General features: G+C 42.8%; 1 protein-coding gene across 1 annotated transcript in view; it reads left to right on the top strand.

Moving 5' to 3' along the window:
* The window catches only part of SMG5 (SMG5 nonsense mediated mRNA decay factor), a 290371-nt gene that overhangs the window by 22798 nt on the left and 254651 nt on the right, over positions 1–12922 (top strand). Inside the window, exons 9-10 of the mRNA XM_068106896.2 lie at positions 2743–2811; positions 11305–11519. Of these exons, the coding sequence (XP_067962997.2) occupies positions 2743–2811; positions 11305–11519 (284 nt within the window). The remainder of the gene's footprint in view (positions 1–2742; positions 2812–11304; positions 11520–12922) is intronic.

Below are 12922 nucleotides of genomic sequence, written 5' to 3'. Positions count from 1 at the left end.
GGCCAAAGGCCTCAAGAGTAGATGCCTGCAAAAACATTTTGTGGACAGGGAACTCTTCAAACCCACCAAATCAGGGCCTGAGGAACTTCGGGGGAGCTTGTCAGGTGGAGTAACGGGCTCCACCAATCGGGAACCAGGACAACCTCCAACACCCTCCCCCCCCCCCCCCCACCACCACCCTTGAAGAGGGTGGACAAAAGGTGATTCAACACGTTTTTGCACACTCTTGGCTTTTGGACTCTGTTGGCAAAGCAAGTGTGCATTCGCTCTTGACTGGACCCTCCTGCGTGCTCTCTCTCTCTCTCTCTCTCTCTGCCGGGTTCACTCAGTACGTGCCTTACTCTTCGCCTTGAATTGCACTGGCTGTACACGTGTTTTTGGACTCTCTCTTCGCCTTGGACATTGTTCACCTTGCATGTGCCGACATATGATTGCCATCTGCTGGCTGCCGGACTCCCTCTCGGTGCACATGTGTACGACACTTACTTTCTGCACGAGGCCACGACGTACTCTTTATCCTGCATGAGATCACGACGTGCTTACTCTCCGTGTCCCTGGCACTCTTTCCTGCACAGTTCCCGATGCACTTGCTCTGCACGGTTCCCGGCGCACTCACTCTGCACGGTTCCCGACACTTCTCACCTGCCTGTTCGTGCTGGGATTGCTATTACCTGCTCGTTGGGGACTGCCATTTGCCGGCCAGGTGTTCGATGGTGGGGTCGAGACAATAGGCGTCGCGAGGAGAGGCATCTGGAACATTGTGGCCTTTGTGCTAACAGGTTTCCAACGCTCGTTTTCCCCTCTCCCTCCCCCGTGAATGTGTGCTGGGCCCATGTCGTGTTTATTTGTAGTGATCGTAATAATATGTAGAATAAGTTAAGTTTCTGCTTCTTGTCCCTTTTTCTTTCCTATTGAAAAGTTTCACTGTAAATATTTGTAAATAAATGAAATCGGTATGTATATATGATACATATATATATATACGTATACATATATATATAACTATATATATACAGTCACGTGAAAAAGTAAGTACACCCCATGTAAAGTTTTAACTTTTTCAACATATTTGAACATACAGCTATTTGATCTTCATTTCAACAATATTGATAGATAAAGGTGATATAATATAGCAAATATCATGAAATATTTACATTTTGTAGTCCATTGTATAATTTAAATAAACATAAATGCAAATTGTGCATGTGGAAAAAGTAAGTACACCCCTACATTTATCACTACTTCAAATACCTAAAATTAGAATCAGGTGCACAAGCTCAGGTGCAAATGATTAGAACATCGTGAGAGAGGATCTTGGAGGAACCTGTCTTATTTAAACCTCAGACATTTAGTTTGGTTTGCTCTTTGTTGTTGAAGTGTGCGGCATCACCATGCCTCGATCAAAAGAGCTCTCTAGTGCCTTCAGAAAGAAGGTTATAGATGCCTACGAGTCTGGGAAGGGATTTCAAAAGATCTCCAAACAATTTGAAATCAATCATTCGACTGTCCGGAAGATCATCTACAAGTGGAGAAGATTTCAAACAACTGCCAACTTGTTCAGGCCAGGCCGCCCCAGCAAGTTCAGCCCGAGAGCAGACCTCAAGATGCTGAAAGAAGTCTCGAAGAACCCCAGAATGTCATCACGGGACCGACAGGTAGCTCTTGCCACTGTTGATGTCAAAGTGCACGAGTCTACCATTAGAAAGAGGCTGCACAAATTTGATCTACATGGGAGGTGTGCCAGGAGGAAACCTTTGCTGTCCAGAAAGAACATCAGGGCAAGACTAAAGTTTGCCAATGAACATCTAGGCAAAGACCAGCACTTCTGGAACAATGTGCTCTGGACAGATGAGTCAAAGGTAGAGCTATTTGGCCATAGTACCAGAAGACATGTTTGGCGAAAACCAAAGACAGCATTTGACCACAAGAACCTGATACCAACTATAAAGCATGGTGGTGGAAATATTATGGTTTGGGGCAGCTTTGCTGCATCAGGGCCTGGGCAGCTCACCATCATGGAATCCACTATGAATTCTTCATTGTACCAGAGGGTGCTTGAGGATAATGTGAGGCCATCTGTCAGAGAGTTGAAGCTCAACTGAAGGTGGACCTTGCAACATGACAATGACCCTAAACATACCAGTAAATCCACCAAGGAATGGCTGAAAAGAAAGAAATGGAGGGTTCTGGAATGGCCAAGTCAAAGCCCGGATCTAAATCCCATCGAGATGTTGTGGGGGGATTTGAAACGAGCTGTGCATGCAAGAAACCCCTCAAACATCGCACAGCTGAAAGAATTCTGCATCGAGGAGTGGGCAAAAATTTCTCCCAGTCGATGTCAGAGACTGGTAGACAGTTATAAGAAACGCCTACTTGAGGTTGTTTCTGCCAAAGGGGGCAATACCACCTATTAGAGCCAAGGGTGTACTTACTTTTTCCACATGCGAAATTTGCATTTATGGTTATTTAAATTATACAATGGACTACAAAATGTAAATGTTTCATGATATTTGTTATATTATATCACCTTTATCTATCAATATTGTTGAAATAAAGATCAAATAGCTGTATGTTGAAATATGTTGAAAAAGTCAAAACTTTACATGGGGTGTACTTACTTTTTCACATGACTGTATGTATGTATGTATGTAGTATGTATGTATGTATGTATGTATGTATGTATATAGTGCATGTTTCTACAAAACTGTTATCTTTTCTTGCTAATACTCTGCTCCCACCCAGGTCCAGAGACATGAGACGGTTGCTTGTCAGTTTCCTGTACTTGCAGAGCTTGTTTCAGGTAGATAACAGGTAGGTTATTTTTGCAATTATGTACCTTAAGAGCAACATTGCACTACTGCCATTGAGAGATTAGCAATGCACTGTTGTGTTAAAATCTGAGGAGGTTTGCATCCCCATCCCCTTTAAATCCCAACCTTTATGACTTGAATTTGAAGAAAATTGACATGACAATTTTCTTTATTGAGCCTGATGATAAGACTCTACCGATGTATAGGATAATTTGACAAAATATTGCAGTTTTGATCAATTATGACATTGTTGCAAATCCTATAAATAAATAAAAACATGCTGAAAATAATTCATTCATTTGCTCTGATTCCAGCCAATGGCTCAAATTTTGAAAATGCACAATAAGTTGGTCATTGTCTCCATTAAACAGTGAAAAGGTTGTTATGAGGAATATTAAATCTATCTCCATATTACAAATAGGCTTATATGTTTGACATTTTCAAGGCTGATTATGCTTCGTCTTTGCAAGCATATTCTGCCTAGAGTGCCTTGACAGCTCACAGGTCAGTGGCAAAGGTTCTTCTAAAACGTTTGATAAAATATATCTATGAAGGAAATTTGTTGGCACCTGAGAGCTAGGCTGGCAGGATGCCCTGGAGGTGTGCGCACACATCTCTGAGCCATCTCACCTTGGTTTGAATCTCGGCCTAGCTACAAACTGTTATCCTGGTGTCTCAGGCAGGGTGCTATTCCTCCGATGGATGTTAAACTGGGCCTCCCATCTGCTGGCATAAGTTGGTGGATGTTAAAGATCCCTTGTCTTTCACGAAGACTAGGGGGGTTATTTGCGCCACCCTGGTGAAATTCCAAATTCCTGCATGTGGTGTGGGATTTGGGTAGCATGTAGTTTTATTATTCTGTTGGCTCCTTGATACCAGGTTATACTGCTTGTCTTCTTGAAGCATGGTGACCTTTGGCCAGGTGTGTATGTGTATGTGTGTGCGTGTGCATGTGTGCGTGCATACACGCAGTGGCGTAGTGATGGTTTGTGGCGCTCGGGGCGAAAGTCAATAATATCGCCCCCTACAGGCACTGACATAGTCAGAAATTCCTATTGGGGGGGGGGGCCATATGAAAGAGCTCTAAGCTTCCCCAGTGGGCTCAGCAGCAGAACCCTGGAAACTGTTCAAAATGAGAATAGATTTAGTTGTGATCTCCTGAGATGATTAGGCTTATAAACTACAAAGAATCCGGAAGGAATCCTTTGTTTCTAAACATGCGCCATGTTAAGGTGTATAGAGCAGTTTAATAGGTCGTTCCATGGCATGGTATTCCTATTACAAAACAACTACCAAAAACAATGATATCATTGTAACAAAGCATTTATTAATACTAATAATATTAACAACAATAATAATATTCGTACCATTTGTCAATAATAAAACAAACGTGTAATCGCCACCCTGGTCCAAGCAGACTTGGGCTTGGTGAAAGGTGAACTAATGCTGAAGCAGTACAACAGGCAGGTATGCTACAAGGCCGTTAACAACAACTACATCAAACATGCATGCAGCATGGTGTGGTATTTATTAGTTCAAGACGATAGTATGACCTGGGTGGGGATTCCAGTTAGCAATTAATTTTAAGTATTATAATTTTGACTTCAGGCATGGACAGCCGGTTCATGAATGACTTGCATAAGAAAAAAACGGCGAATGCTGAACCATTAACCAATAAATTCCACCTTCCTTTGTCACCTTCAGTCGAATGTCAGACATTGGCAGCAGGTTAGTGAAGGACTTGCACGAAAATCGTACCCAGTGTGAATGTTGTTGTATCCAGTCAATGGCAAAACTGCAAATGGGGAATCCGTGAATTTCACGGATGGAAACCCTTACGTCATTTCCTCATTGTGCTTTAAACTAGATATCTCTATATTTTCATTCCAAACAGCATCATTCATAAATCCAATCCCAAATTAACACTATAGTGTTAATATTTCAAAATGTAATGTTAAATCACAATTATAATGAGTTATTATCAAACCAGCAAACCGTTATCATCTATTCACTTCCGGATTTGGCAGCAAAGTCCATGTCGATCACATTTCAAAATCATACTTGTATTGAGGAATTTCTCAAACCTCCTAACTACCTTATGACACCCGCTGGGACCCCAAGACATTCCACAGAAGGTTATTATATTTCCTTTTCGTAAAACATGCAACTGTAATGGTTACCAAACTCTGTCCCCCTGTCATGTGACCAGATCCTCAGCTCTGATTGGTGGACTTTTATGAGGGACATACATACGGACATACAAACGCTGCTCCAGACGGCATTTCCCTACGGGATACGCTGTAAAAATGTAGGCGATTGGACAGATCATCAAATCACTTTCCAATGTATAGCAAAATACTTCTGATGGAAGTTAGTATTCGAGGAGTGAGTGATCAGTAAGCTGTCGGCCTGAGTAGGCAAGTGAACTGTAGTGTCTGTAATTAGGCCATGGGCTGGGGATAGATCCCCTACTCTTTCCGAAGAACACCGTGGGATCTTTAACATCCACCAACTAATGCCGACAGATGGGACGGTCAGCTTAATGTCCAACTAATGCTGACAGAACGGACAGCCAGCTTAACGTCCATCCGGGGGATGGCGCACACACTGATGAATGACCCCGCCTGTTAAACACCAGGATATCAATTTATAGCTGCGTCGGGATTCAAACCCAGGCTGGACAGCTTGAAGACAATTGTGCTACATCTAGGGTATCCTTCCAATCCAACACACTTGCTGAGACATCTCAATCTCACCATGTTTACCTTTGTGTCCAGTCCCTTGGAGCACCAGCACTTTCGCTTTTTCCCCTCGCACACTGTCTATATCATACGTCATACGTCATACGTCATGGTTAACATGACACGTGATCCTGGACGTCACTAATTGGACTCGTACGGCGCCGCGATACATCTGGATCTGGATCTGATCAACGCGTGAGAAATAAACGCCCAACAGTTACACCCCTCCATCCTTTTGGGCCAATGGGCGATCTCCATGTTACAGAGTGCATATATTAAACCTCATTATACAAGATAAGAGATATACGCAGCAGGCAGCCCGATAATTACTTACACCATAACACTGATTTATTTACTGTGCGAGGTGATAGAAATAGTAACTAGGAAAAAAGTTAATCCGGATGTAAGGAGTTTGTAAACATCGACATGACACATTTGACACGTAGCATGGAGTAAAACGTAGTTCTGAAAGTTGCTACTCGTGATCTCACGAGTCCGTTGTATTATAATTTATATACAATACAACCAAATGGAGCATGGAGACGTTTTTTTTTAGGGTGTCATTTGGTGCCCCCATCCACTTCGCGGCTGCATACACGTGCACATGGTTTGGGCAAAAAAAAAGAAAATGTGCAACTTATTTATTGATTGTAAATTGAACCCCCCATTGTAGACATACAGCATCAATCCTGTGTGAGAGTGGCAATTGCACATCTGATAGAGGTATATTGCACGATTCTTCAATCACATAGGCTTCAAGTTCCTTTCGAGACATTAGTTGGGGAAATCTTCTCCTCAGCGTTTTCTCGAGAAGCGACCATAATGGCTCAATAATATTTAAATCTGGTGAATGAGCAGGCCTGGGAAGATGTTTGACGTCACTCTCATGTTCTTCCAATGATTGCATATTGACTTCAGCGTGTATTGGAGCATTATTGTCTTGGAAAATGGTACGTCCTTCAAGAAACAGTTTGTATCATGGGACACAATATTAGTCATTAAGGGTGGCTTCATAGTCATCTGTGTACTGCAATAATCGGGCGTAAAGATTTTCATGACATTGCCACCCAAATCATTACAGAGCCTCCTCCATGCTTGACTGTCGATATAAGGCAGTGTGAGTTTTTTGCTTCGTTGGGCTGTCTCCAAATATACACTCTACCATTTGTTGGAAATAGGGTGAAAGAGAACTAATCTCACAACATTACATTTCTCATCTCCACTGTTCCACAATCCAGTCCTTTTGTTACATTCACCACCTTTTTCAGGATAACTCATTTATTTTTGTAATCAAGGGTTTGTGTATGGCAGCTCTGCTATGAAACTCCATTTTCTGCAACTCATGATGAGTTTTTTTTCGATACAAATTGGTCAGTGTAGGTATGTATTCAGTTCTGGAGCCACTTTTGCAGCTGTTCTGGGATTTTTAGTCATAATTCTGGAAAACACTCTGTCCCGATTATCCAGCTTACACTTCTGAGCAATGTAGATGTTTTCCTTTCTTTTTCCAATTCTGTCAATACTTTGGAGACTGTTCCTCAGTACCTTTATCAGTTTTGAGCTTTCCATCACAGAACACCCAGTTATGCAAGCACAAACACTGGGTGCCTTTTCAAAGTCTGAACGGTGTCTCATTTTAATCAAAATATATCTCCATAAATATGTAATAGAAAAAAGGGCTTTTAATGTTTTTTTTGTTTTTTTACAATATCTGTTACAAGAATAAACTTTATTATACAGTATGTAATAATATTGTCGTGTGACTACCCTCTGGTGAACACCGCAGAGTGACACGGAGGACCAAACGAGCTTTAACTCCGAGGCGTTTAATTCAATGGCGGACCTTTGTTACACGCGAGGGAAGCAAGTGGGGGAGAAGCTGTAAGCGCTTACTTTCACGGATCCCACCGGCAGTCTTCAAACCTGCAATAATTAATTCAACCGACACAGGATTTACAATGTATAAGAAAATGCCGGCTTTATTAACCAAAATGCCGGTAACAAAGAAAATGCACGATAAACTATATTCCTAATTGGAACGCTTCCACACAGACCCAAATACAGACAAAGGGAAATATAACTGAAAATAAATTATGTGTAGTTTGTGACACTTAGCTCTAAGCTGTTCTTGAATCTCGTCAGGAATCGCTAAAAATCGTCCGAGGCCTTGGTGGAAAAATTCGCTCGTTGGCGTGAACTAGGCCTCACTGCACGTCTGCTCACTCCTGGCCTTGCCGAGAGCGCAGCGAGCAGGCAGCGCCCATCCACCCGTCGTTCTTGCTTGGGAAACCCAGTTCTCGGTCCGCAGCTCTTCCTCCTCACGATCACTATTAAGATGTCGGAACACGACCGTTCGTGATGAATCTTCCTTGCGCAAGAGCAATAGCGACCGTTCGCTATGGGGTCCAGAGCGAGAAGAAGCGAGAAGAGAAATGTCGGCATACAACCGTTCACCACCAGATCCAGAACCTGAAAGACAAAATGTCTGCCACCCCAATTATTTTGTACTCGAGGCTCTGACGTCATCCCACGACGTCTCCATCTCCGCCTCCTATCAGCGAGTCCCATCTTACCAGTCCTTGTGCCAATCAAATCCCAGACCAATCACTGATCTTGTCGTTGTGGCCTCACGAACCTGCCTGTCCTGTGTGCTCACCAAGTCGGTGTTATCAGCGATAGTGCTCATTGTCTCGTTTCCGGTTGGTTTTTATTTAGCGTTATTAATTATGGTGTTGATTGCTTAGCTTGGCTATGGTGAGTAATACGGTGTCATAAGGAACACAGGAAAAGATTACAGAGGCAATTACATACAGGGGATTAATTTACTCATAATTCCTCACTAATTAACAAACCCCACCCCTCTCATGGGGAGGAAGATACAAGCTTACCCGACATATGGTCTACACTAATTTCTTACTTATGATACATCGAGGTTTCTTCTTCTTCATGACAGTTGGAGCACACTAATCTATACACTCTACCTGGCTCTAAGATAATCATTGTCTACCCCCCTACAAACTTAACAATATGTAAAAAAAATTCCACTTTGACATTGTGGGGTATTATGTGTAGATCAATGACAAAAAAAAATCTCAATTCAATCCATTTTAAATTCAGGCTGAAACACAACAAAATGTGAAAAAAGTCGAGGGGTGTGAATACTTTTTGAAGGCACTGTATGTGCAACGTGTGAGTGCTCTCAGCCACCGGGTCACGCACTGTTCTCCACTAAGGTTAAAGGAAGTGTCCACACTCCAGGCAGCACAGAACACACCATGTCCAAGTAGCAAGCAAGCAAGCATCGGTCTTACCACCCTTCCAGTGGTCCATGTCAACAGACTGCTCGACACAACAATATGTATTTGATCGATTGTCTTTTTCTTTTCTTTTTCCTTGTTTTCAATTGCTCGTCTCTGCTATTTAGCAAAAAAGTACATGCATAGTATAACTGGAGCACACACATAATATTGACGTAGCACACACATAATATCGACATAGCGCACACATAATATCAACATAGCACACACATAATGTCGACATAGCACACACATAATATCGACATAGCGCACACATAATAGGCATAGCACACACATAATATCGACAAAGCACACACATATAATCGACATAGCACACACATAATATCGACATAACACACACATAATATCGACATAGCACACACATAATATCGACATAGCGCACACAATATCAACATAGCGCACACATAATATCAACATAGCACACACATAATGTCGACATAGCACACATATAATATCGACATAGCGCACACATAATAGGCAGAGCACACACGTAATATCGACAAAGCACACACATATAATCGACATAGCACACACATAATATCGACATAGCACACACATAATATCGACATAGTACACACATAATATCGACATAGCACACATAATATCGACAAAGCACACACCTAATAGATATAGCACACACATAATATCGACAGAGCACACACATAATAGACATAGCACACACATAATAGACATAGCACACACATAATATCGACAGAGCACACACATAATATCGACATAGCACACACATAATATCGACATAGCACACACATAATATCGACATAGCACACACATAATATCGACAGAGCACACATATATAATCGACACATGTTACGGGGTCCTCCCCTTGCCTCTGGTCTCGGTAGACCTCCGAACCCCGAGAGGGTCCCCGGCAGAAAGATGTGTTATCCTTGGTTGAAATCAAGCAAATAATGAAACCCTCAATAGAACCAGCAAATGAAACAGCCAAATTAATAATGCAACCACACCAGGTTATGAACAAACAATAATATATTAGAAATCACACAAAAAGAGCCATACAACAATGGGGCAATCACCCCTACTATCAAATCTTACGGTGTTAACCTTATCAAGCCCCTTAACCCCAAACTCACGGCACCTCCCCAATGTCTCTGCACCCCTCCAAGGCGAAGTCCCAATGTCTCTGTGTGCTCCCGCGATTGGGGAGTCGAGGCCCGATCAAAGTCAATTGAGGCGTAGGCGATCGAGACGACCCCGAGGTCACGTTGTTCAGCACCCAGCAATACAGCGGTGGAATGGAACCTCACAAAGACGCGCTCCGACGTACACGTTTGCGGTTCAATCCACGAGCCTCTGTATGATTCTCAAGTGCCCTTTCTGGCACAGCCGTCCCCGGAAAACCACCGGGGAATAATGCCCAGCCGACACGACCAAACCCGGTTCACTGCAGGTTGCTCGCGTGGCGAAGATGGCGGACGGCTTTCACTCGAATCTGGGCTTTGAGGCCAGGATCCTCCGGAGCCTCAATGAGGATACCCGACGACACAGGCTCCACGCACTCCGGCGATATCTCTTATCGCCCGAACTTCCCTTCAAGGACGCAAAGTTCACTCGCACTGTACGTCGACCGCTCGGTCCGGAGCTAAAACAACCACGTCTCTTCACGATCTCCTCCCGCCTCTTCTTCCTCGCTCCACCTCTTCCGGTCACGATCCGGATTTCCGTCCACATTTTACCAGGAGCGCTTTTAAATCTTTTAACTATAATAACCCTTTCCCTTCAACCACAATCACCAGAATACTTCGAACCAACAACAATAATCATAACAACAATCATTAGGGCCGAATCCGTAACACATAGCACACACATAATATCGACAAAGCACATACATAATATCGACATAGCACACACATAATATCGACATAGCACACACATAATATCGATATAGCACACACATAATATCGACATAGCACACACATAATATCGACATAGCACACACATAATATCGACATAGCACACACATAATAGACATAGCACACACATAATATCGACATAGCACACACATAACATCGACATAGCACACACATAATATCGACATAACACACACATAATATCGACATGGCACACACATAATATTGACATAGCACACACATAATATCGACATAGCACACACATAATATCGACATGGCACACACATAATATCGACATGGCACACACATAATATCGACATAGCACACACATAATAGACATAGCACACACATATAATCGACGTGGCACACACATCATATTGACCATATTAAAATGGTCAAAAGGACCTTTGTTTTTAAGCACCGATTTAATTTCACACCAATTATTTGTGTTGTAGGAATGTATGCCAAACCTTCACCTCCCACCTTGCAAATGTCCTTAAATGATTTTTTTTGCTTTCCCCCAATTTTCCCCTCTTCTCATTCATAGCCTGGCTGATCTGGACGTCACAGCGTTGTGCCAAGAAGTGCTGGATGACTTTAACTTGTGCATGTTTTACTTGCCTGGTGGAGGTCCGGCTCGGGGAGGTGCTGTCGGAGCTCGTACCCCTACCGATGAGTCATGTGCCTCTGGACTGCACAGCACCCTCGTCTTTCGTATGGCAGTCATGTGCCTGATTAGTCTACACAGCCTAAAGAAAACTGGTTAGATTTTATTATCTTTCTTGCTTCTTTATTGCCACACCTAATTGAGAGTTTGGAAGTATCTGAAATGGGTGTTTTTATTGCTTCTCAATTTTTCTGCCGATCCACTTTTTTTTTCCTCCCCAAAACACGATTTTATTAAACACTAATGGGGCACCCAGCATTTCCTGGTGCTGTTCTAATCCTGTTGGCATTTTGAAGAAATTAAATTTTACTTTTTTCTTACTTTTTTGTGGGGGCTTAAAACACTTCCATGCACCCACTAAGGTATTGGGTCGAGGATCATTTAATATTACCTTTCCAAATCTACAAAAGCTTAGGCACTATAGATGATGACCACTCCTTTTTGCATTGTGACGATGCATAGGGCTGCCGAAGCAGCTTCCTCAGCTGTTGGGCACAATCCGAGACAGGTTGCCACTTTGACGCAGGATACCCGAATGGCTCATTCATCCCAGTAAGCTGATACTCATTTTGATGACCTCGGAAGGATGACAGGCTGTCAACCCACCTGGTGTTAATTCAACAGCATGACAGGGACTTGAACTCGGGACCCTGAGATCTCAAGACAGCCACCTTCACCATTAAGGCAACACCTGACTTCCAGGAACTACAGAGTGATTAAAATAACCTTCATCTCCTACACGTAACTTCCAACTTTTGTTTACATTTTTTTTTTGTGTGTAAAACACTCAGCAGCACTCACTGATGAATCTCTGAAAATTTGACCAAGATCCGTTTATCACTCTGAGGGAAATGGTAACACACACACAGACAGACAGACATACGTCTCTTATGGTATAGATTGGGGCAGATGCGAGATTCTAAATGCTGAGAAGAGCTAAAAGAAAACATACAACAACAACAACAACAACATGCATTTTAAGGCCATTTTCCCTGCTAGAGCGGGGGTTAGCCTTGCGGGCCCCATGACAATCTTCTCCATTTTGCCCCATTTTCTGCATCTCTCCTTGTTAACCCCCTTGCCCGCATTTGTTTTTCCACCACCTTTAGCCAAGTCTTTCTCGGTCTTCCCCGTCCTCTACTTCCTTCGACACTCATTTCCATCACTCTTCTCAACCAGTCACTTTCATCCTTCCTCAACACATGACCAAACCATCTCAACCTGTTTCTCTTCACAGCATCCATCACAGGCTCTATTCCCATAATCTTTCGCAATTCATCATTTGTCTTCCTCTCTCTCAACGATACTCCGCACATCCACTGAACCATTCGCATTTCCACCCTTTCCAGCCTTCGTTGCTCTCTACGTTGCTCTCTACGTTTTCCAGCTAAAAGAAAACATGCTGAGTTGTAATAACCTGACAGGTATGAATAGCTAATGCCACAAATGGATCGGAGTAGATGGGAATCATAAGTCCTTACGAATTGACTCGAGTTGG

The sequence above is a fragment of the Myxine glutinosa genome, chromosome 2 (genome assembly GCF_964187855.1).
Source record: "Myxine glutinosa chromosome 2, kmMyxGlut1.1, whole genome shotgun sequence".
NCBI lineage: Eukaryota > Metazoa > Chordata > Myxini > Myxiniformes > Myxinidae > Myxine > Myxine glutinosa.
The sequence above is the reverse complement of the archived record's forward strand: the minus strand, read 5'-3'. Positions and strand labels throughout refer to the sequence as shown.